The following is a 25,671-nucleotide window of genomic DNA, read 5'->3' as shown; positions in this document are numbered from 1 at the left end:
CACATCTGAAAACCAGAGCAGCTGTTATGGGCACCACACACAAACTGCAACCAGGCACCCACCGCAACCTAACTGGCTACAACAGAATGTCTATTTTCAGAAGGGCCCGGGGGCGGGGAGAGAGGCAGGGATCCTGCAGGCATCTAGAAAAGTCTTTGCGAGCACATGGGGGCCTGCAGGCACTATACTAGTAACCCTCTATTGTATACCCAGGGCTGCCTCGGCTGTCCACATAGGCAACTGTGGGTGCTCTTCATGTGAGGGGATGGACGGACACAGCACTAAAAATGGATCTGCTGAAGGGCTAGAGTGTTTGAAAGGCATCATAGAGCCTCTACAATTGGCAAAGAGAGTCTATGTGAGCCTCAACATAAACAATAGGGGCACCTCATAATTCCCAACTCCAACCCCCAACTAGCACATCTCAACAAGGAAGATCACACAGGGTCCCGGATAAATCATGTAAGATGGAGTATGGAATCTTTTGTGGCCAGCAGACCAGATGCTTATCTCCCTACTCCTGGGCAAGCCCCGTTGGGCAGCTAGGGGCTCTGAATTTTCTACACCTGTGTCCTTCCCTGACATCCTTTCATTAGCACTTTCTTTCATCATGGGGCACTAAGTTGACATTTTCACCAGGCTTATGTAGTTTCAAATTTACATTCTATTGTTTCATCTCCTTTGCATGGGTCATTTTTATTTTTTATTTTTGTAATTGTGGGCATTTTTTCACTGGAAGGTATTTCCTCAAATAAATCTAAATTAAAAGCACTCCACTGGATTGAGCACAACTTCTGTGTCTGTTTCACCGATCTTTGGAAAGGGAAACCCAAAATATACAGAGTGCCCCACTGTATTGAAAAGAATAGGCAATTCAGTCTCGCCTCAGAGCAGCATTGTTTATACAGTATATAATTTTTGATCATTTGTAGTTATGGTGCGTAGCCCAGGAAACTAGTCAGGAGAGAGACAATTCTTACCAAGCCCAAAACAGGCAATGTACTCACCTGATCTCCCAGAATGTTTCGATGGGTGCATCTGGATTCCACAAGTCAATGCTGTCTAACTGATGGAGCACAAGCAAGGCCTGAAGGGGCCAAAAATGCAGAAACCGCTTAATTAACTTAATGCTCTACATATATTATTATTATTATTATTATTATTATTATTATTATTATTATTCTGCTCTTCGTCTGTAGATCTCAGGGAGTTTCACAGCATAAAATTACAATATAAAAAACACAAAATGCATAATAAAAATAAGAACAAAAACAAAGCAATAATCCGCCTAGTTATGAAATGGGAGAGAGCCCATTTTTAAAGCCAGGACTTCAGACTGTGACACACTGTCGTTTTTTAAAAGAAGACTGGCTCACTTTGAAGCAGGGCATGGGGACACACATTCAGATCTGCAAACAATACAGTAATGGGCTTGCATGTCACTTAGCTCCTGACCTCCATGGCTTCTTGTGCTATTTCAGGCATGCTGGACTGTGGCACCAGCTGGACAAGGCCTGTTATGAGTTCAGCGGTGCTGCCCTGAGTCTCAGGACCTTGTTTCCTTGGATTCTGTAAAGGAAAGTACAAAATGATAAGGTGCGGGTTCACTGACATTCATATTCCAAATTCACTGGTGTAATTTCCCTGTATACTTTAAAAAAATATTGCAGAGAAGTAGACCCCTGATCCTCCAAGCCAGATCTTGCCCTGCAGGTCATCCTTGGAGGAAACCTTTGTGTCTTCTGAAAGACTTCTGCATATTTCTTCACTAGAGGGGGAGCTCACACACCCTGCCACCACTGGAAACAGCCCTTCATTAACATAGGGAGCCAACCTGAGGCTCTGTTAGGTACTATGTAGGTTTCAGGTCGCACCCCAGGCTGCTAGGAAGAAGGAACAGGCAATACTTGATTCTGCATGTTTGGAAACATACAATCCAGTTGATATCAACACCCAATAAACAATTTTTTGTTTTTAAGATGGAGGATTTAAACATAGACAATTCCTCTACCTGTATTGCATAGTAGTACCGTCCTGGAAACATTCAACAACTTGATTCTTCTGGGCATATTAAGTGACTCCAGGCTTCTTCATAACTTTAGACTGAAAAATTCTACTAGGATTGGGCATTTTGTTTGTCCTAAGGGTCAGGAATGCTGCGCACCTTCCTTTTCCAGGCTCAACGAACCAAAGCATGCAGCAATGAAACTATCTCCCCCCCCCCAAAAAAAAAAGGGTTGTCTGCACACCGATCATAGGGTTGCATACATGCATAAATACATAATTTTATTAGTATGTTGCCTTTCTACAGTTCAAACCATGCTCAAGGTGGCTTACATGAAAAATACATAACTACATGATAACAAAAGTAATCATAAACAACTGCTCCTTCTTCTGCTTTCACTTAATCATGCCATATTCTGTATGTTATAAATTGTATGAACGTAGGTTCATGAGAACAGGGACGCAGGTGGCGCTGTGGGTTAAAGCCTCAGCGCCTAGGACTTGCCGATCGAAAGGTCGGCGGTTCGAATCCCTGCGGCGGGGTGCGCTCCCGCTGCTCGGTCCCAGCGCCTGCCAACCTAGCAGTTCGAAAGCACCTCCGGGTGCAAGTAGATAAATAGGGACCGCTTTCTAGCGGGAAGGTAAACGGCGTTTCCGTGTGCAGCTCTGGCTTGCCAGAGCAGCGATGTCACGCTGGCCACGTGACCCAGAAGTGTCTCCGGACAGCGCTGGCCCCTGGCCTCTTGAGTGAGATGGGCGCACAACCCCAGAGTCTGGCAAGACTGGCCCGTACGGGCAGGGGTACCTTTACCTTTACCTTTAGGTTCATGAGACAGGTGATGCAGGAGGGTGGTCATTTTAGATAATAGCATCCACAAAATTATGCCAACCTACTAATAAGGGTTAAGGGACGTGGGTGGGGCTGTGGAGCCTAGGACTTGCCGATCAGAAGGTTGGCGGTTCGAATCTCCGTGACGGGGTGAGCTCCCATTGCTCGGTCCCTGCTCCTGCCAACCCAGCAGTTCGAAAGCACGTCAAAGTGCAAGTAGATAAATAGGTACCGCTCCGGTGGGAAGGTAAACGGCGTTTCTGTGCGCTGCTCTGGTTCGCCAGAAGTGGCTTAGTCATGCTGGCCACATGACCCGGAAGCTGTACGCCGGCTCCCTCAGCCAATAAAGCAAGATGAGTGCCGCAACCCCAGAGTCGGCCACGACGGGACCTAATGGTCAGGGGTCCCTTTACCTTACTAATAAGGGTTACTAATTCTTTTTTCCATTCCAGATCAAGTGTTCTATGCCACTGGAATGGAAACTGCTATCAATACTAAGCTTTCTTATGGAAGTTTAGTACAGGGAAATTGTTGGAAAGTCAATTCCTTGTTTTTTGGTTCAAAGACTGTAAAAGAAACCCTGAGAGTTGGTGTTTCATTTCATTTCAATTTGTTTTTTAAAAAGAACTTTTACTTACACAGAGCAAAAGTTTAGGGTCAGCATGGATCAGCTTTACCATAGATAACAACAAGACCTTGTAACTTCTGGTTTCAACATCTGTAGGCTTTTCTTTAAACTTAAGGCTTGTCATTTTCTCTTTAAATGTAAGACTCTAAGGATGGGGAAAAAACATGATATGACTGTCAACAAGGCACTGATTACTCCAAATACGTAACTCACCACTCTTTTAAAAAGTAATACTTATACAATTAATGTCATCTAGCATAGTAACTGAAAGCATTTAAATATGAGTAGAATAGCCAGGTTTTATCATTCAACCTCTTCTTGTTAGCTGAACTGACATTTCCATGGAACCTTCAAAAAGATCCCAATATTTATTTCCTGAGCACTTTTAGCCAATGCTAAATCTACTATTGTGACGACCCAGGAAAGAAGAGCCCAGGAGGGACAAGCTCACTGAAAACATAAATTCGGTCTGCAGTGTTAGTTTTTAAAAAAGCAAACTGAGTGTGGGAATCATTAGGAACAAGACTGCAAACAGAACTGGCCGCCTATTTTGTAGTTGCACTTGGAATACTGGGCAGAATTCTAGTTGCTCCATCTTAAGCAGAATGTGGCAGAACTGGAAGTAGTAGCAAGAACAAGGTGAGGCCAGGAGGCTGAACAGCACAAGAGACATTTGTGTTCCATTATGATAAACTCTGCAGGAAAAGGCCAAAGGTCCACCTAGTCCAGTGTGCTGTATTTCACAAGAAGAGCACGACTCTGAGAAGCCCACAAGCAAATCATGAAGGCAACAGTCCTCCCCTGCTGTTGTGTCTGGAGCTGGAGTCCGGTGCAGGCCAGCAATAAATTAAAACGCTATGTCAGTGAATTAACGCTTTATTCAAAGCAACCAAAACAGTGCAGGCCTATCAGAATCAATTTATTACTGTCACAGACCAGAGACATGGACATATAAAGGAATAGAGAATATGTAAATAAAAATAGGTTAAAATTAAACTCTATGCAGGCTTAGTGATCCCAACAACTCTTCCCAGTAGCTCTTGCTCCAAGGAGGCAGATGTGAGGACTGAAGGTCTCTGCCTTCCCACAGTTGCCTAAATACCCTCCTCTCCAGGATTTCCCCCAAGCAGTTATAGACTGAGCCTGCTCACAACCACTCTCTGCTCTTTTCCCTCTCTGTGTGTGTTCTAGGAGATCAGGCAGGAGGGGAGCTGGTTGCAGCAGGAGGGGAAGACTACCTGGATTCTTCAGCAGCCTGTCTGATCAACCAACCTTCTCTCCAGCCTCCGCTTCTGCCCCTGAGCCTGGACTGTTTTCTGCCCCAGCCACATCCTGCCTACTAAACCCTGTTGCCCCTTCAGCTTCCAACATCCGCTCCTCCCAGTCTGCTCCCTCTTCTCTCTCTGACCACTGATCATCATCCCACCACCAATCCCTTGGCTCTGACGCTTCTTCCCCTTGGGGGTTCCCCGGCTGCTGTCTCCCACCATTCCTCTGCATCCAGCCAGTCCATGACATGTTGCTCTCAAGAAAGTGGCCTTTAGTGGCTAGCTGCCCCTGAACATGGAGCTTCCATGTAAGCAACACAGCTAGAAGATGTTTGTACACCTATCACACTATGCAGAATCAAAATTGAACTACGGTCCAAGGTCGCGGTGGTTAAGGATACAAGTCAGGGTGGCCTTATTCCAAACTAGTAAATAATGAACTGGCAAAGCAGATGAATGTTGCTCATGTACACAGAGGAGCAATTGCTTTCCCCATTGAAAGTGCAACGCCCAGTCTCAGTTTACCGCAATTCAAGATAATGACAAATCAGCAAATGAAGGCCTACTCAGCAGCTTCACACTGAAGCTTTTTCTGTCTTGTGTGGGTGACTTTCGTATTTGCTGTTGAATGTCCAAGATATGGCAAATAGGAGCATGGAATCAAGGAGAAACTGCCCTCCCCATCTTACACATTCCCAAAAAACAGATCCTGGTTTGGCAGTCTCTTAAAAACCATGATTTGCTGAAGGCTGCCAGTTAAGATGCCATACCAAACCACAGTTTGGCAATACATCCCAACCATCTCAACACTGATTCCCTCCCTGCCACATATTTAAAAAACAGAAAATAAAATGTAGAGAGCTAAATGTAGAAAAACGCCACTGCCCATTTAAAATTGTGGCTGATCTCTCTTTTAAAAAGTAAATAAATCTATGAATGTTTTTGTTAACCAAACAAACATATGGGCTGCTTCAATCCAAATCTGGACATTTTTTAAAGTATTTCCCTTGGTTGTCTGCAATTGACCAAAAGCTATGGAACTCAGGGCTGCATGTAAGCTAGACAATCACCAGGAAAAGCAGAACATGAAATATGAAGTCAGCGGTCACTCTAAGAATCCAAGTTTACTTAGGAATAAAGCTTCTAGGCCTCAGGCAAGCAGGGTATTATGAACCAGAGGAGGTTTCCAAGAGGGCCTTCGAGCGGCAAGGTTCTTTCTCTTTACAAACTCCCCTCCAATCCATGACCACATCAACCCTTGCCATAAGATTAGAAATTCTTGGCAGTCCTGAACCTTAGGAGCCGAAATGCACAAATACAAGCACGGTTATTCTCATTCCTAGCAGAGAATGATACTGATAACTAAGCAGGCACAGTCCTAACCCAATCTGCACACAACAATGTATGCATATTAATGGCGATAAAATACAAAATATGTTTTCATGTTAATGAATTGTTTTCTATTTCTACACACACAAGACACCCAACAGCAGGACCAAAATCATATGCATTAACATACTAAAAACAAATTATCTAAATGAAGGTGGGAGGTGGGCAGAGAGAATGAGTTGATCATTCTTTGAGGGTAAACCCTCTAACGAATCTCAGTGAAACTGCAAACTTTTTAAAAATAACAGTGGATTTAGTTACTCAGAAATAAAAAAAGTTTATGAATTTGTTCTCAAATCTAGTATTTGATAGCTGATGTTACAACTGCACACTATTTTCACAAAGAAATCTAATAAGAATATAGATTTAATAGTGCTTCCTTCTGAACAAGAAAAGGGTTCCGCTTTCAGAAGCCAATTCCCTACTCACATCTTAACTGCAGTCAAGGCACTGACTGCTGACTTCAGCATTTATCTTAACCATTTGAAACCGACATTAAACTGCATGCTGAAACCCTAGTTTGTCACAAACAAGGTGAAGGTCAGTGCTGATGTATCCTCTAAACATGGTTGAAGCAGGGAAAGAGGAATTTCCTCCTGAAAGAGGGAAAATATACAGCCCTATGGCTGTCTCCCAACCATGGTTATACTTACACCAGCCCCAGGAAAAATCTTTGTTGTTAACTCATTTGTCAAAGAACAAAAATAAAGAACTAGCAGTTTATACTGAAGGAGGGCATCACTTCATGTTTAAGAAACCAAGTTGTGATAAATTAAGGGATGCGAGGGCAGGGGAATAATGGAGAGGATAAAACCGCTCATGTCACCTGGTCTGTGAAATGGGTTTTAATTGTTTCATTACAGCCAACAGGTGAAAGCATGCTACATAATCAATCACTGAAATGAAGTGACATGACTGTAGTGGTAACTATACACAGAAAAGTCACGGGGGGAAATAAGGGAAAGCTTTTCTGTGGTAGTTAACAATGGGTCATATACTTACAGCAACAGAAGCCCACTGCAATGCATAGCAGTGACTGGTTGGCATCTGATCATGTGAGCGACAGCAGCCAATATGAACAGAAAATAAGAAGCAGAAGACAAAGTGCCGCCAATCAGTGTCAGAGCTGCAATGCACAACTGTTTGTTCTTTTCCTCCCCATATATGAACACATAGATCCTTAAATTTCCAAAGAAATCAGTCCCATGGCTGAGTCGTGAGGAACAGTTTCAGCTGCAAAGTGGGTGTGTTTGTATGGGTATGTCTTTGCATCTGACAACACAGCTTGACAGCTCAAGGGCCCTTTAACTCAGCTTGGGACATCACATTCCCTCACCTAAACCAAACTCTCAATGCTGCTGTGAGAATAAGTGTGTGTGTGTGTGTGTGTAGAGTTATATCTATGTATAACAACACCTGGTTTTAATTCATTTTTCTTAAAAAATGTGGGTAGCAAATTAAGAAGCAAAGATGCAATGTGAAGCTACCAAGTAGCAACAGAGATGCAGAATTCATTGAAATAAAGAGGGCCAAGGCAGCCCTAATCATCTGAATGTAATTCTACACAATCCCCCTACGGCAAACCGTCTGGGACCATCAGATGCTGCAGCTCTCTAGAAGCAAGAGTGAACTTTGGGAGAGCAGACTATCGAGAGCCATATGCAAGAGCGGAATGGGTTTCTTTGATCAACAGCAGAGAAGATAACAGAACACTATTTGGGGAAGGGCTGTAGCTCAATGACTGCTTTACATGCAGAAAGTCCCAGAGGCAATCCCTGACATCTTCAGATAAGGCTGGAAAAGACCCCTGCCTGAAATCAAGGACAGCTGCTGCCTGTCAGCGTTGACAATACTGGTCTGGGATGGACCATTGTGTCAGCTTCCTATGAAGTTACTTTTTCTGAGAGACAAGTGTTACTATCACAATACAAAGAGATTCAAGAAGCTGCAAGGCATTGGAACCAGCATGAACTACAGAGGCAAATGCCTGCAAAGCATGAGAACCACCAGCCTACACTGTTCACAGAAAACACTCTGCATATAGTATACATAATTCTTGTTGCCAAAAAACCCCCACTCCAGCCCAATTCTCCTTCTACACTCCTACATTATCACTGATCTGAACTGCCGACACGCTGTAATATGGAGCAACGAAACAACTGACACCACAAGAAACTTCCATGAAAAAGCATATCTGTAATTTGCTGACAAAGCTGGAAAAGCAACAGCTTGGCGGTAGAGCAGAAGGCCCTAGGTTTAATTTGCCAGCATCTCTTGATTAAAAAGAAAGCATGGAAAAACCTGTGGTCCTCCAAAGGTTGCTGGACTTCAACTCCCATAATCCCTTGGCCATTGGGCCATGCAGGCTGGGGATGATGAGAGTTGGGAGTCCAGCAATGTCTAGATGGTCACAAGTCTCCCAACCCCCAAGATAAATGACCTAACATGGCAGGTCCCCTGTCTGAGACCTTGGAGAGCAGCTGCCAGTGAGACAACTTCCATCAGCTTCAGCCAGCGGCCCAGCTGTGCCCCTATCTCGACAGGGACACCCTAACTATTGTTGTCTATGCTTTAGTAAACCTCTAGGTTAGATTACTGCAACCCATTACATTTGGCCTGCCTCTGAAGACAGCTGGGAAATTTCAGCTGGTGCAGAATTTGGCAGCCAGGTTGCTCACTGGGGCAATCCTGGCTTGACTGAGCTAGCTGCCAATTTGTTTCCGGGCCCAATTCAACTTTTTTCATTCAATGGATCACTTCTATGATCTACATTTTTATGTATATTTTATATGTTTCAATGCACTTCATATTCATGTCACTATCTATGTCTAGGTCAGAAGACTCAAAAAAATGGGGGCCGTACTCCTTTGACCCACCTGTCCCATGTAAATTTCACCCTTCAAATATTTCTGGAATGGCATAGGATCCAAAACCCAGGCACTCCAGTAGCCAAGTCTACTCGTGTTTGACTTTTCTTCCTATGGTCTTGGAAGTAAAGAGTACCACTAGCCAAACTCTCTTCTTGGTTGACTTGGGACAAATCCAAACCTGGGATTTGCTTGGGACGCAAGAAATATCATTGGGGAAAGCATTAGAACTTCTGCTTTTAAGGACTGCGGCATTTGTACCACCTTCTATGATATAACAGAACATCAAGGAGAAGTAATGAACACACTTCCTTTTTTTAACAACAACAAAATCTAACAACTGAAAAATGAGGAGCGGGGCCTTACCGGTGTCATGCGAATCGGGGTGTGCACGCCAGAACCTTGTAGAGCTTTATGGAGGGTTTCACTAAACATGCTGCGAAGTTCCACTGAATGACAGTATACAGCGTCAATCTTGGGCCACCAGTCAAGTGCAGACTAAGGTAATGCCGGGGGGGGGGGGGGAGAGAATACCAACAGAGATCACAAAATGAAACCTAGAAAAGATTTCAATGGGGCACGCAGGCCCAGCAGCCTGATCCTGCAAATCGCATCCCTAAAGCATCCCTGACTCATGTTCAGCGATCCCTTGAAAGCCTCCAGGGAAGATCCCATTTTCTTCTTTATGTTACTATTACATTTAAATCCCACTTTTTCTCAAGGAAGCTTGAGAGGGTGTACACTTTTCTGCTCATCTCCATTTTATCCTCACAACCACCCTGTGAGGTAGGTTAGGCTGTGAAGTAATGACTGGCCCACAGTCACCCAGCAGGCTTTCATGGCTGAGCAGAGAGCTGAACCTAAAGCTTTTGTCTGCCTCTCAGAACTCAGAAAAACCGAGGAGTGGGGAGGCAACGGCCATTAATAACCATGAGCAAAAGTCTCCTGCAGAAGGGCGCTTCCAATTTCAGTAGGAAAGAAGCCCTGATCGGATTGGCGGCTTAAAGAAACACAGCTTTGGTAGCGATGGTCTCCAGTTGTTAAGTTTTTGTTTTCATGCTGTTTCTAGAAGTAGCTAATAGGAATCCTTGCCGCCCTCCTTCCCAGTGGAGATGAATCAGTGGTGCTGAGCAATGCAGCACCCTTCCAGGTGGTAATCCCATACATAACATCTGGAAGCCATTCTTGCTGCTGTGGAGGGAGGCCTGGTAAAGGACAGTGGACACAACACTAGCCAATCCTCAGCTACAGCTAAGGGACCGGGAACAAACCGCAGGAATTGCATGCAGCCTTCCCTCTCGGGCGAATTCTCCCCAAATTGCTTGACCGTCGTTTTGCCATTGCGTCTGCATGGATGTTAAAGGTGGCTAATGAAAACCAGGAAGCCTTCTTTTGAAGGAGGATTTGAAACTCTAATTCTGAAGCTAGCTTGAAATGTCAGGGTCTCACCTGGCTTGCCTTAACCAGTTTATATCCATGCAGTCATAAATGTGAAATCAAGATAAAGAACATTGGAGGTGTGTGCACATCTGAAAGAAGTGTGCAATTTCAGGGCCAAATCCTGACCTTCCCATCCATGCTAAGTGTCTACTATTTATTTATATTATTACTTTTATATCCCACCTTCCTTCCAAGGAACTCACAGTGGCAGACACGATTCGCTCACTTCCCATTTTATCCTCATAACAACCCTGTGAGGCAGGTTAGTGAAAGGACAGTGGCTTTCCCAAGTTACTATATACAGTTTACAATTTTCAATGATACTACTTATCACGTTCATTTGGCATCTACAGTTGCTGATGGAATGCCAACATATCAATAGATGGGCAGTAGAAATGGGATTCTGATGTCTAGAAAGCCTCTGCTGGTTTGGGGGATAATCCAGCCTTGAAATGCAATTGCCCACGTAACTTCAACAGGTAAGCTCTCCACCTTCCCCCAGTCCCATTCTCCTTCTCCACTTCTAATCAAATCATTACCATTTCTGAACAAATTACCAAGTCTTTTTGATAACTCAATAACTTACATTTGTGATTATACGGTGGAGTGAATTTACCAGGACATAATGAAATGTTGATGGGGAATTCTGTGCCAGGCAAGTCTGCAAAAGAGGAAGGGAAACATTAATAAGGTTTCCTTCTGCAACAAACACGGAAGTCAAAGGGTTACAAAGCTCCATCGAAATGAGCAGGACTTGTTAAAGGACAATTTTCTGCAGGAATGAAGTGAACACCTTTCCCCATGCAACCTATTTATTTAGTTAAAAGCATTCATTAAACTACTTAAGATTTTAAAAAATCTAAGCCATGTGAAAACAAAACATATACCTGAAACAAAAACCCAATCTAAATCCAACAAAGCAATACAAAAACCCATGAAAATGTATGGAAACAAACAGAAACAGAAATACGGAGGATTCAAACATGTAAAGCGGGGTCAAATCTTACAGGCTAGGAAAAATCTGAACAAAAAGATACATCTTCACAGAACGCCTGAAGCAACTGGTGGCAGCTGCTTTGTATATAGCAGAGGGAATGGCATTCCACAGTACAGGAGCAACAGAAGAAAATGCCGGATTTGGGGTCACCACCCAATGATACTCTGCAAGGCATGGGACTACTAGTAGAGTTTCCCCAGATGTTCTAAGTGATCTTATAGGTCTATACAGAGGCAGGCAGCCTTTCAGGTAGCCTGGTCTCACAGTGGTCCCATGTTGTTGGGTTTTCAAGGGAGGCGTTCTTGGTGGACTGTGTCCAAAGAAAATAAAAGATTACTAGAGCTTCTTCAGTCAATTCAAAACTTGAAAGTCACTAAAGAGCAGCAGGAAAGGTATCCTGAAAGCTAGCTACCTAAAAATAGATTTCTAGAAAACACTCAAACTGTAATTGCTGAGAAACAGAATTCTCTATTATTCATGACTCCCCAACCGCTGCTGACCCATCCATCCTTCATATCCAGTGGCTCAAAAATAGCCTCAGGCTAGAGAGCATGTGTCTGCAGAGCCACAAGCCTCACCTTGAAGTGCTGGTTATTGTGTGGGTTGATGCGGAAGCAAGACACTAAGCAGTCGATCATGAGGTCTATGTCCGCATTCTGGTTGCCTCTTGAGAACGGCTTGCTAGGATTGAAGAGCAGGTTCTGAAAAACCAACAAACATGTGCCGCAGTTATTTTGGTCGGCACGTGCCGCGGGGCTACTCTTCAGAGAATGAGAAGAGCAAAGTGGCCCATCTTTTCTAAAGGATTAAGCGGCTATTTGAGGAAGTATTTTTGCCCTCCAATAAGAACAGAAACAGACAAGCTTTTGGGAACTAGTGAACCTTTTATGAAAAAAGCATGCCTTGCAACGGAGGGAGGCGTACATTGGCCAAGGAAGTCAAGTCAATGGGTCTGCTCTTTGAAGCAGACATCAACTGATGCCACTGAGTGGCTTGAGCCAGAAATAGGGAACTTGTGGCCCTCCAGATGTTGTGGAACTCCAACTCCCATTATCCCAACAACTGGAGGGCCCTGTCATAAGTCTCAGTTGTAAGCAAGCAAGAGGACAACCCCCTGCAAGATTTTTAAGGATTTCTATGCAGCTTTCTCCTTGGACCATCTGGTAAAAGACTCAGGAGGCCTCCCAGTGTTATTGGGTGGCATTCAACTAGGCTTCACTCGGAAGAGATCCTTTGAAACTATTCTATGTAACTTAGACATGTTCACTAATTTCAATATGTTTATTGTGAGTAAAATTTAGTTGAATGCCACCCGTTATCTCCCCCACACCACCATATACATGGTGTCCAGCGAGAGAGATGTTTATGTAGCTGGAAGAGTTTGGTCAAGCCTGCTCTATGCTAAAGTAAGAGTTTCGGTCTATGGCCAACTCTCAGTCCCCCCCAACCAACTTTTTTTTTTTAATTTTATCAGTAGGGCAGAATTCTTTGCCTAGATTTTATTTTACAAAAATCCTGTATATGCACAAAATAGCACACCCTGACCAATCAAACTGTAGCTCAATTCTGTCATCACATCAAGCAACAGTTTGTGCCAACTCTAATTTAGAACCCACACCAATGGTTTGAATTTCTAGGTGTCCAATAAGTAAACTATGGCTCTGCTTCCATTTCTTCCCACAGCTTCAAGCTCACTTCCATTTCCAAGTGCAGCAGCCCCGGGAGGGGAAACAGTTTCTGTTAAATAGGAGTTGTGAATTCAGACCTCACACAAAGCCATGGCGAAGCTTCTCTTAACCACTCTTTGCAATGATGAGCCATGAAAGTTTCACTTAACAGTTCAAAATCCTAAGCTGAAATACACACACACAGCACTACAAAATCTTTTTACCTTCAGATCTACCACCATGGATTGAACTAGAAGGAAAATGACAGAGTTGTCTTCCCAGCTGATGTAGGTTGATGCTTTGCACAACTTAACGCAAGCAATGGCAGCACTTTCTGTCAACTGTCTGCTTCCACTGTGGCCTGAAAGTGCCTTCCTGAGGTTGTCCAAAAATAGCTTCTGCAGGATTCAAAACACAAAATCGGTCAGAAAGAGAAAAGAACTTATAGCTCCATCCTGAGATACCAGAGCTCAAATTCCAGATCAGACACTGATCTGCCTTGAGGACAGCACTGCAAGACTCGGTTCCTGCTTCTCTGTCTGGCTTCCTTCCACCTGGCCTCAGAGACCAGGGCCTTGGCTGACTCCTTCCTGCAAAAGCTGCTCCTTCTGCGGAAGGCACCTAGAACACTTTTCCTATGCTGGCTGCTAATGTGGATTTGCATAATACACTGTGAAATGATTGTTGCTTCTCTTGCACTTGCATGTTGATTTGCTTGCAGGTTTTGTCAGCCACTTTGGGTATTATGTGGGAAAGCAGCATATAAATGAATATGATGAGCAACCAGCAATAGTTTTTGTGTAGTCTGTGCTTTATCATATTAAGGCCATAGCCAATGCCTAGAACCATCTTTATATTATGATACCACAGTACTAGAAGGAATAATCCTTAACTTTTTTTTTTAAGCACACACAAAACTGACGCCACTGTCTACAACCTAGTACTCACTGAGACAGTCAATCTGTCTCTGGACTTTACCCACTTCAGAAGGCTAAGAGGGCAAAATGCCCCTTCATGGGGAACGTTCCCTGCACACAGAAAGCTAGAATGTCAGAGCAAAGGTTTCTAGCCTAGCATTCTCTCCCATGTGCTACTTTGCTATGCGCTAGGAAATTGTCTTCTTTGGGGGAGGACTCCTTCCATTAGGAAGAGACAGCAGTCTCAACACAGATTTTAAAGCATCTCATTAGATTTTAAAAACCGTGACTCAACTGGGGTCTCTCAGACACCAGTACTAGATCAGCAAAGTGGGATATTTTTCCTAGTTGCAGGAAAATTTAAAAAGGGAGAATAATGAAGCAAAAGGCTTTTAAGTACTCAAGCTCTTAGATTCAAGGAAGAATCATATGCAAATTCTTTGCATGTAACAAGAGAGAAAAAGAAGTTCCAGTCCAGCCTCTTAATCAACATGCTTGCTTATTTATTTGTTTTTAAATCATCTATTTGCATATATGAAAGCCGGACTGACACCAGCCAGAGATGGTATTGCAGCTCCCTTTACCTTGTTTATTTTGTTCTCCTCCACCCCATCCTTGTTAATGTTTTGGATGATTTCTGGACACAGGACGAGGAGGATTATTTGCAAGGGCCAAACAGCTGCCTTGCGTTTTGTGCTTTCGGCAAATCCATCCACCAAATCAAACAGCTTCTCTGCGCAATCTGTGATGGAGGGAGGAGGAGACAACACATGCAGTTACTTCCGGGTAGGTTGAAGTGCAAAAGCTGAAATGTTTGCCAGGAATGGTATTTCATAGCACTGCGATAATACTGCTGTTGAAAGGGAAAACACCCCAAGTCGGAGGCAGTATGCTTCTCAATACCAGTACAGTGGTACCTCAGGTTACAGACATCTTGGGTTACAGACACTTCGGGTTACAGAGTCCGCTAACCCGGAAGTAGTACCTCGGGTTAAGAACTTTACCTCAGGATGAGAACAGAAATTGTGCGTCGGCGACACAGCAGCTAAAGTGGTACCTCAGGTTAAGAACGGTTTCAGGTTAAGAACAGACCTCCGGACGAATTAAGTTCTTAACCAGAGGTACCAGTGTAGCTGGGAAATGCAAGTGGAGACAGGGTTGTGGTGCTCAGGTCCTGCTTAAAAGGTGTCCCACAGGCACCTGACCACTGTGAGAAGAGGATGCTGGTCTAGATGGGCCATTTGCCTGACCCAGGAGGCTCTTCTTATGTGCTTATTCATTGTCAAATGTAGGATTTCATTTCAGCAATGTTTTTAATACAGAAACGAGTATCTGACCATGTTTTATCATGGGCAGGCTAGATATTTAACCAAACACATGGTACAACTCTCCTTGGACATTTCAAGCTTCAGATCACAAAAGCACACTTGAATGCTTTCCTCATAAGGAACTCCCCGAATATCAAGCTACATATCAAGAATACCTATTCCCTTTCATATATTAGCTTTCTAACATTTTCTGCTAAGGGAAGAACCCTAGGACCCAATGGGATTTTGCAGGAAATAAGTCGACCACTGAAGTTTGCCAGCAATATAGACCTGCTCTCAATCTGCTGGAGTGGAAAAAGGAGGAGTGCAACTTCTCCTCCGTACTGAAGTGGGTGACCTCTGAAATCAGGCAACAGTTGAGGCAAACAGTGGTTAACTGGAGAGACCCCACACCCGTTTATAAGGTATACAATCCAACTTCTGTTGATGCCTTACCCGCCAGATCTGTCTGCGGTGTCTGGTACAGCTTAGTAAACTCGTCCGGATAGTTTTCCACCCAGTTCCAAAATGCCTGTGGAATATAAAAGCACAGTTAGTTCAGGGAATTTATTTTGTTCAGGAGCAATGGTGATGAGTGATACAGTCGTCACCTTTCCAGTTTTATCGGGCAAAGCTCTCAGAGCCACTTCACTCGCTACAGACCACATGGTCTTGTGTGGCCCTACCTCGAGATGCTGGGGAGTGTTCCTGTATGCAAAGCAGATGCTCTGAAACTGAGCTGCGGACAAAATTCATGGGGAATATGGCTATCAACACCTACTAGCCACAATGGCTGTATGCTAACTCCAAGATAAGAGACTCTATGCTTCTGAATACCAGTTGCTTAGGGAATAATACCAGGAGAAGACTGTTGTGCACATGCCCTCCTTGTGGGCTTCCCTAAAGAGGTATTTGGATGGTTATTGCTGACAAAGAGGAAAACAGACTAGGAGAGTCCTTAGTGTGATCCAGCTGCGGGGATGCTCTTCTGAGAAACAAAAAGCGAAGGTTTTTCGATAGTTTGGCATGGCCTGATTTTGGCTCTCTCCTTCCAGCAGAAAGAGTACTGGCTATGCACTCCAATACCACAAAAACCCACAACAACCTATGAGCAGACACCTACACTCTTGCAGCTTCTGAAGACTTACAAGCCAGGAGGAAACTTGCCTTTTCAAGACTGTTGATAACCGCCAATTGTGCTACTTTCTTGAGGGCTTTAAATTTAAAGGCCGTTTCTGTGAAAACAAGAAAAAAAATTCCACTCGTACAATGTGCAAAATGACAATAATGCTACGAAAACTGCCTGAGAATCACCTAAACAGCCACCCAAGTAGCAAATGCTGCGTCATGGCCCATTATTTTTATACTTCCAATCAGGATTCGGAATTGGCAGAGCACCGGGCACATTTTGCACCTAAAGATTCTCCATTTGCGAGCACCTCAAAAGGTCTAGGTGCAATATTTTGCACCTGGCTGACACTCAAGGATTACTGAAATGTATGTGCTTAGAAGCCTTGAAGTATATGTTATGGATAGACAATATGTTAAGGTGTTTAACAATAAAGAGTAGCATGTTTTGAAAACAGAAGTACGGTACAAATATTTTTATTGTACGCACCAAGTTAAACATGTATTAACAATTTCTGTTAAAACGTGATATTAACAATGTGTATTGTGTATCAGTTCATGCTTATCAAAATAATAAATAAAAAGTGTTGCTGACCCCCTTCCCCCCCCTCAAATGGCGACTAGACATTCTGTTTTGGCGCCCACAACCCAGGTTCCAGAAACTATTTGGCTCCTAGCTTTTGTATCCCAGTTTCTAACACTGCTTCGAAACAGTATCTTGAACTACTGAAAGAAATTACAGTACAGTGGTACCTTGGGTTACATACGCTTCAGGTTACATATGCTTCAGGTTACAGACTCCGCTAACCCATAGTACCTCAGGTTATGAACTTTGCTTCAGGATGAGAACAGAAATCGTGCTCCGATGGTGCGGCGGCAGAGGGAGGCCCCATTATTTAAAGTGGTGCTTCAGGTTAAGAGCAGTTTCAGTTAAGAACGGACCTCTGGAACGAATTAAGTACGTAGCCAGAGGTACCACTGTACTAGACTATTCTTATGGAGACCATAGTGGTGGTGCGGTCAATGTTTGTACATTAAGATCTCCTGGATAGACTCCTTAACATCCCTCCAATATCTGAAATGTATTTGAGTGGGGTTGGGGGGGGGGGTTGTGGTGGTGCCTCAGTTATGGAACTGGTATTGTTGCAAGACCCTCTCTCCTCCTCCCACTTGTAATGATGGCCTTCCATCTCTATGTGAAGATCATGGGTGTTTTGTTTGTTTGTCAACTCCCATCTCTTGCGGGGGTGCAATTAGTGCCAGCATCGTCCGTTAAGAGTTTGGGTGTAATCTTCGATACCTCCCTCTCTATGGAGGCGCAGATTACAGCTATAACAAAGGCGGCATTTTTTCATCTCCGCCAAGCTAAGCAGTTGGCTCCTTATCTCTCTCGCCCTGACCTAGCCACTGTGATCCACGCGACGGTCACCTCCAGACTGGATTATTGTAACTCGCTCTACGTGGGGCTGCCCTTGAGACTGACCCAGAAACTCCAGCGGGTGCAAAATGCCGCGGCGAGACTCCTTATGGGGTCTTCGCTGCGAGATCATATTCATCCAGTACTATACAAGCTGCACTGGCTCCCGGTGGAGTACAGGATCAGGTTCAAGGTGCTGGTTTTAACCTTTAAAGCCCTATACGGCCTAGGACCCTCGTACCTACAGGACCGCCTCTCCTGGTATGCCCCACAGAGAAATTTACGGTCTGCAAATAAAAACATCCTAAAGATCCCAGGCCACAGAGTTAGGCTGGCCTCAACTAGAGCCAGGGCTTTCTCGGCCGCGGCTCCAATCTGGTGGAAAGCTCTGTCACAAGAGACTAGGGCTCTGCGGGACCTGTCATCTTTCCGCAGGGCCTGCAAGACAGAGCTGTTCCACCAGGCCTTTGGTCAGGGCGCAGCCTGACCCCCTCCTCTGGCAACCTACACAGAATTTTGCTTGATGGTTGCCATTAATTTGATTTTAATTAATTTTATAATGAATGTTTTTAGAATGTTGAACTATTTTGACTGTTGTTGGCCGCCCTGAGCCCAGCTTCGGCTGGGGAGGGCGGGATATAAATAAAATTTATTATTATTATTATTATTATTATTGTTTGGAAACATGAGGTCCTTGAAATCAGCTAGTTTTTAATTTCCTTAAACATGGGTTTAATCCGTTGTTTTATTCCTCTGTGTTTGAGATTTATTTTATTTTATTGATGTTTTAATTTGCTGCAAGCCACCTTGAGCACCAAAAATGAATAGGTGGGGTGGAAAAAAAGTAATAAACTTTAATAACAAAAGCAGCAGCCAGGAAACTCCTGAACTGCACCTCAGCCGGGAGTAGACTTCTTTTTCATCTCAGTCCAAGAATCTCCCCAACTCCAGCCAGCTGTTAACAGGAGAGTAATACTACTAACATATCTATCAACTTTCAAAAGTAAAAATCAGGGCCAAACTGACTGAAAAAGTAAAAACTGAAATCATGAGGAGCCAGGAGGTGGCAAAAGAGAGAGAGAGAATGCAGATTTTACTGGAATCATGGCACTTGCCTTTGTGCCATATTCTTGATGCATCCTCAAAACCACTACCTACCCAGCACAGACAAATTTGCAGGTATCATAGTTACCTGCAAATTTTCTCCCTCATGTGCAAGCAGCAGCTATAGGGAGGCTAGCAAAGATTATTTGTAAACCGCATTTAGGTTTCTGCAAACCACTTAGAGGTTTTCTTACAAATCAAGTGGCATATGAATTCTGTCAAATAAAAATAAAACAAACAAATAATAGAAAGCAATACAAAAATAGTATACAACAAACATCCCCACCCCCAGGTAATAGAAACTAAAAACTGTGTGACCTGAAGGAAGGCAGAAGCCAGGGTGACTAAAGCAAAGGTGATAGTACCAAAAGCTGCTGAAACAGGCCTGAGAATATTTCGCACCATTTGTTTGTGTTAATATTTTAATTGTAAATTGCCTTGGTGCTTTGGCACAGCTCATATTTCAACAAACCACAAACAACATCTACACAATGCTTATGCACAGGCAATTATTAGTCAAGCTAGATCAGTGTTTCCCAAACTTGGCCCTCCAGCTGTTTTTGGACTACAACTCCCATCATCCCTAGCTAACAGGACCAGTGGTCAGGGATGATGGGAACTGTAGTCCCAAAACAGCTGGAGGGCCAAGTTTGGCCATCACTGAGCTAGATCAATAGGAGGAACTGTAGCACCCTGTCCTTAAGGATATATACTTAGGAGCAAGACCCACTTACCTTGCAGTATACGCTTTAGTTTAGCACAGTCGACACTGATGTACTGTAAGAGTTCAATGTCATGAACATCAGCATTGTCTTCAGAGCACACAGTCAATTCCTGCAATCTGCAAAAAACAAGCAGCTTCTCAAAATGGATGGACTTTTGACATAATGAAGGGAGAGGGGACAATGTGAAATGATAATGCACTCAGATGTTTAGGACAACCAGAATTGGTCAAATGCACAAAAGCGACACAGCCATGCTTTGGATTTTAAAGATTCAAAACTTGCCAACACTTCCTTTTCATTCAATTTCCACAATGACCATTAATTATATTTCCTTAGCTGTTTGATAGGATTTATAGTTTACCTTAGAGCAGAGTTCTTAGAGCGGCCCACAAGAAATAAAACCATGTTAAAAGTACAGGGATTCCACAGAACGATTTTTATTTTTCCCCTTTTTGACATTGACATGGTCAGGTTAAGATGGTTAATCACCACGGATATTGCATGATGTGAGGAAGGTGCTGCCTACACACTTAAATCCAGATTCCTGTCGCCTCCCTTGCCCCCTTCTTAAGGTGCACAAATCACGCAAGATATGTCTCCACAAGTAGGGTTTACATCTAACATTAAACATGTGGGAGCACATACCCACTCCCCCTTGGCCATGCAAAAAAATCACCAGTGCATTAAGTGCCTGAAACAGGCTTTCATTTTATGAGGCCAGGGGACAAAAGCAGAATAGGCAAGTCTGTGCCTGCTAATCTCCAAATCATGTTATTAATTTACCAAATTGTGTTACTAATTTTTTAATGCATGAGCCTGAGGGGCCACATGTCCATGTGCATTTGAAGTCCACCTCAATATGCTAGAGGACTTCACATAAGCATAGATCCGAGCTGAATGTGAAGTTATTCGCAGCTTCACAGCCCATTCTGTCAAAAAAACAAACCAACCCCATGGTGCCTCACTGCCCTATTTTGCCTTGACCCTAATGAATTCAATTAGCCATGAAGTCTTAAGTGCATCTCACAGATTCTTCTCCCACCCACACCACACACTTGGTGATTCAGCACTTTGGCCCACATGCAACTAATATCTAAATCATGTGTTGAGCGCAAGCTGAGAAACTGCTTTGCTCGGTCTTAAATCTACAGATGTGTGTGCGCGACATGATACGTAACTTCCAGCGCCAACCAGCAAGGGAGCTCTTCATTTCATCTATGTGGAGAAAGACTTAACTTGACATGGGAATGTGCATGACATGGGAATGTGCCAGGAATTCAAAAGCATGGGTCACAGGACCCACAACGCTAAGCCTGCACCACTGAACACCCCGCCGCCGCCGCCCCCCGGCAAAATAACCCATGGGGACAAGCAATGAATGACCAAATGTTTAAATTAATTTCTGAGCAAGAACATCATTTGAAACGATTTCTCTCTTTCATGGTCCCCTCCCAGGTCCATGCAGCCAAGAACAGGAAATATGAGACCAAACAACACTCAGAAGTTAGTTCAAGGAGAGGTTTTTATTTAATTGTTTCTGACTATTCCCCATAAAGGAAATGCAGTGTCTCCCGTTCTGTATGGAACTACTCTCCATCAAGCCATTTAGCAAAAAGGAGGAAACCCACATCCTCCAGAGCTGGCTGCCAAGAACAACTCCTTGGAACAGAGGTTATGAAAAGGCCCTTAAAAAATAGTTGAGGTACCCTTTAACTGTAGGACTTTCTACCTGTTCACTAGAGACTGATGTTGCTCCTATGCTATCCACTTCTGGATCCAAAATTCACATAGGGGAACACAGGAAGCTGCCTTATACCTTAAATGATTTGCCCAATTAGACCAGCATTGTCTCCTCTGAGCGGCAGCAGGAAAATGATCTTATGTCAGGGCTTGAACCATGCTACCACAGAGCTCTAATTTGTCCCCCTATGAAACATTACATCACTTGGGAAGACAGGAGAACTTATACCAGTGTACTGGAAGAAGCAAAGATCACCAGTGTTGAAGCAATGGCTCTTCAACATCAACTTCGTTGGACTGGTCACGTAGTGCGGGTGCCTGATGATCATCTTCCAAAGAAACTACTCTATTCCAAACTTAAAAATGGAAAGCGTAATGCTGGTGGTCAACCAAAGAGGTTTAAAGACAGTCTCAAGGCAATTTTTTAAAAATGTTGTATAAACACCAACAATTGGGAAACACTGGCCCACAAGCGCTCCAGTTGGAGAACAGCCTTTACCAAAGGTGTTATGGGCTTTGAAGACACTCGTGCTCAAGATGCAAGAGAGAAACGTGCTAAGAGGAAGGCACAGTTGACAAATCCACACCGTGATCAACTCCCATCCGGAAACCAAAGTCCCCACTATGGAAGGATGTGTGGATCCAGAATTGGCCTCCACAGTCACTTACGGACTCATTGTTAAAACTGTGTTTATGGAAGACAATCTTACTTGGCTATGAGTGATCGCCAAAGAAAGAAGACGACTAATGAAATATCCATCTTCAGCTTGTTTGGTTTCCAATTCTTTAGGTCTGACTTGATGCAAAGCCTTCTAAATGAATCAAAATTACAGTGGTACCTCTCGTTACAAACTTAATTCGTTCCATAGGTCCGTTCTTAACCTGAAACTGTTCTTAACTAGAGGCGTGCTTTCGCTAATGGGGCCTATTGCTGCCGCTGTGCTGCCGGCACATGATTTCCTTTCTCATCCTGGGGCAAAGTTCTAAACTTGAGGTAACTCTTCCAGGTTAGTGGAGTTTGTAACCTGAGGCATTTGTAACTTGAGGTACCACTGTATTAACATACACCTGCGTTCAAAGAGATGACCCAACAGCCCACAAGCAGAAGGAAGGTGTAGAAGTAGACTATACTAGGTCAGAAGAGACTTGACACTCAGAAGCTCAATCAACCACACTGATTTTAACCTTCCTTGAGATGTATTGATATTTATACATGATAGAGGCTGACTGGGGTCAGAAAAATTTGACAATATTTTAAATGGGGAGTGGCTGGGGAAACCCAGCCAGATGGGTAGGGTATAAATAATAAAATTATTATTTATTAAATATTTATATTTATTATTTATAATAAAATTATTATTTATTAAATGGGCCTTCTAGGAACGATGGGGAAAGTAGCATCTTTCACTCACTCACCTGGTGGAGATGCGGCTGAAGACGGCGTTGAAATTGTTGCAGCTGAGAGAAAAGAGAACTCCAGAGGCAGAATTGCGAAGCTCTGCTGCGTGTTGATTCCCTTCGCGGTAGGTGTGGATAAAGTGACAAATCTCCGGCAACAACTGCTTGACCAGCATCGTCTCATCGAGCCTCATAGTGTCCTTTGGTTGCTAGGAGGACAGTTTGTAAGTGACTGCCTGCCTGAAGCGTTTTCACAGTTCTCTTCCCCCATTGTTAGTAACCCAGGAAATCTGCTCTACTCCCAAGCTATCACAGTATTTTGTAAACAAGATGTGTGTGTTTGCACTTATGAGACACATCTCGCCAGGCTGTGGGAAAACGCTGCACATGAACCAGCCACATCTGTCATGATAACTTACAGCAGGGTGTTATATTGACCCTTGAGGAACCCTTAATGTGGCTGGGGAAAAGGTCGCTGCTATCCTTTTGTTATGTCCCTGCAGAAGCAGCTCTCTATCCTTTTCCTTAGCCGCCTTTCTCCTCTTGAACCTGCCTGCGCCTCAAAATCTGCATCAGAAACCCTTTTCTGCCTATCAGCAATTAACGGTGGGGAGCAACCAGGAAAAGGGTCTTTTCAGTGGTAGCACCCCTATATCTTAGTTGAGATGCCAAGCTAAAGACTTTTAAAGTGATTTTAGCTCCATAGTTTAATGTTTTCTATCAATTTTAACTGTACTTTGCTATTGTTTAGTGGTTTTATTTTTTTTCCTGTTGTAAAATTATGCAATTTTAAATAGATGTCCTGCAGCAACATCTTGCCCATCACACCTTGCTGTGAGCAAGGACCCTTCTTCAGATGGAGGCATAGGCAAGTGGCCTGAACGGTCCTTAACAAGTACCTCTGCAACAGTCATAGCCATTGACCCAGACAGCCTCTGCAGGCCAGCAGAGGCTATAGAGGGGGGGGGCAGTGGGAAGGAGGGCACACAAGACCGATCCACTACCTGTAGCAAAGGGATCACCTTGCCTAATGGGTGAGCCTTGCACACGGTCCAGAGAAGGGGAGTCGTGTGCTTGATCCAATGCTCTGCTGCTCAGAGAAGCATAGGAACATGCTGCCGGTCTCATGACTACATTTATAGATTGTCTGCAAGTATGTTTACACAGGTGTCAAATGACAAACCATGAACTATTCCGTCTGCAATGGCTTGGAAAGCGATCTTTTAAAACCAGGATGGGGAATCACAAGCAGCTTACAGATGATCTCATTACACTAAGCTTGGAACTGTGTGAAGGAAACCCTCAGGAATAAACAAAGACTCTTAGATTTCACCAGAGCCCAAGTTTGGCTTTACAGCTTTGCAGAAAGAGCTAAACCACTAACTGCATTCCCAAGGTTGCAAAAGAGGGAAAAAGCAGAGAGACTCCAGGAACAAAGTTAAGTGAAAATAGGATCACTTTTCTGGAAACCTCAGGACTGCATTCCCACTGGAAGTTTAGACAAAGTTAACTAATGTAAACTAGGAAGCACCTGCAAAAGTCATCTTTAGCAGCCAAAGAGTAAGCTCCATTATCTGTGTACAAAACTAAGCCAAACTGAAAGAAAACCACAGGAGATCTCAGGTGGACTTATGTTTTAAAAATTTAACTTTTAAAGTGAAAAAGTCTTATCTCTTTGCAGTGGCTGAGCCACAAGTAAACACAAAAGTTCCTTCTTTTTTCTTTTTTGTATTTCAAGCTGCATCAACACCCTTTTTTGATGCAATATTTAGAGCCAAAGATACCAAAATCTTTAAGTTTGCTTTTCAAGTCCAACATTATTTTCCTTTCCAGAATTAGTCACATTTAAAAAAAGCACATGAATACAGGAATTAGTTACAAGGAAAGTTGCATCCATTTCCTGATGCATTCAGCAAAAAGGCAAACAAATATCAGCAATCAGCTGCAGGACTTGGCTCTCTACCCTGCAAATTGCTGCCACGAAAATGCTATTAGCCCACTTGTCTACATTTTCTAGACAGTTGTTTGTAGCACTGCAACAGTTTGAAACCGTCCGTTTACAAAAAAAAATCCCTGATTGCCTGGAAGTCACTTCTATATTATTTTTATTAATTTTATTTGGTATGTAGATCAACACATAAAGAAGTTAAAACACACCATAGTTCAAGCGCATTTGGAGGCAACTTCTCAAGCATAACAGGGGAGTGACTTTCTACAAATCTGACATATTATCATCAAGAACATGACTATTTCAGAAGACAGACATTTCACACATCTTCACAGTTAAATTGTCTATGAAGAATTTGCAAAGGCAACTAATTGTTAAGCAGGCTACTCACCCCAGCAAGACATTTTTCCAGTGTATCCAATATAATCAGCTGAGAAAGATACAAATTCTTTTCAGCAGCTTCTCCAAATATTCTCTGGGGTGGGGGAGGTAGAACACAGGAAACCAATTAAGTTCTCATTACAAAAATGGATTTGCTTCCCATCATCCCACACAGTGGGTGGTATTCAGCTAAGTAGACCCACTGAAATCAACTTAGCCATGGCCATTGAATTCAGTGGGTCTACTCTGAGTAAAACTTAGCTGAATGCCACGCAACAGGTTGCATTCAGTGTTAGTCTTACTCAGAGTAGACCCATTTAAATTAATGTGCATGACTAACATTGGCCTATAAATTTCAGGGGGCCTACTCTGAGAATAAATTAGCTGGATATAATCCAATGCTTCCCAGATGAGCATCAGGAGACCAGTAAATTATTTTGTTTCTTGAGAACTTCAGCAAGATCTGGAGCCCTTGAGGTTAATTTATTCAATCGAGACATTTCTATACCACCCATCA

At 43.4% G+C, this 25,671-nt stretch overlaps 2 protein-coding genes across 8 annotated transcripts in view; one reads left to right on the top strand and one right to left on the bottom strand.

Moving 5' to 3' along the window:
• Positions 1-25,671, top strand: part of EVI2A (ecotropic viral integration site 2A) — a 172,653-nt gene that overhangs the window by 74,890 nt on the left and 72,092 nt on the right. The window contains exon 3 of one of the 4 annotated variants that reach the window (XR_014558356.1): positions 17,216-17,246. The exons of the other annotated variants lie outside the window; for them this stretch is intronic. The gene's annotated coding sequence lies outside the window, so the exon portion shown is untranslated. Of the gene's footprint in view, positions 1-17,215; positions 17,247-25,671 lie in introns of those variants that run through there. 4 annotated transcript variants of the gene reach the window in all.
• The window catches only part of NF1 (neurofibromin 1), a 155,855-nt gene that overhangs the window by 120,062 nt on the left and 10,122 nt on the right, over positions 1-25,671 (bottom strand). For 3 of the 4 annotated variants that reach the window (XM_083714249.1, XM_083714250.1, XM_083714251.1), the window contains exons 3-15: positions 25,165-25,248; positions 22,844-23,034; positions 19,697-19,803; positions 16,481-16,548; positions 15,770-15,845; positions 14,591-14,748; positions 13,314-13,487; positions 12,001-12,123; positions 11,012-11,086; positions 9,352-9,483; positions 3,472-3,606; positions 1,456-1,569; positions 1,008-1,087 (exon numbers count right to left, since the gene is read on the bottom strand). In XM_083714249.1, coding sequence (XP_083570375.1) covers positions 1,008-1,087; positions 1,456-1,569; positions 3,472-3,606; positions 9,352-9,483; positions 11,012-11,086; positions 12,001-12,123; positions 13,314-13,487; positions 14,591-14,748; positions 15,770-15,845; positions 16,481-16,548; positions 19,697-19,803; positions 22,844-23,034; positions 25,165-25,248 — 1,517 coding nt within the window. Of the gene's footprint in view, positions 1-1,007; positions 1,088-1,455; positions 1,570-3,471; positions 3,607-7,120; positions 7,181-9,351; positions 9,484-11,011; positions 11,087-12,000; positions 12,124-13,313; positions 13,488-14,590; positions 14,749-15,769; positions 15,846-16,480; positions 16,549-19,696; positions 19,804-22,843; positions 23,035-25,164; positions 25,249-25,671 lie in introns of those variants that run through there. The other variant, XM_083714252.1, reaches the window with a different exon arrangement.

This window comes from Podarcis gaigeae (assembly GCF_964106915.1).
Source record: "Podarcis gaigeae genome assembly, chromosome: 15".
Classification (NCBI taxonomy): Eukaryota; Metazoa; Chordata; class Lepidosauria; order Squamata; family Lacertidae; genus Podarcis; species Podarcis gaigeae.
This window is presented reverse-complemented; position numbering and strand designations above follow the sequence as displayed.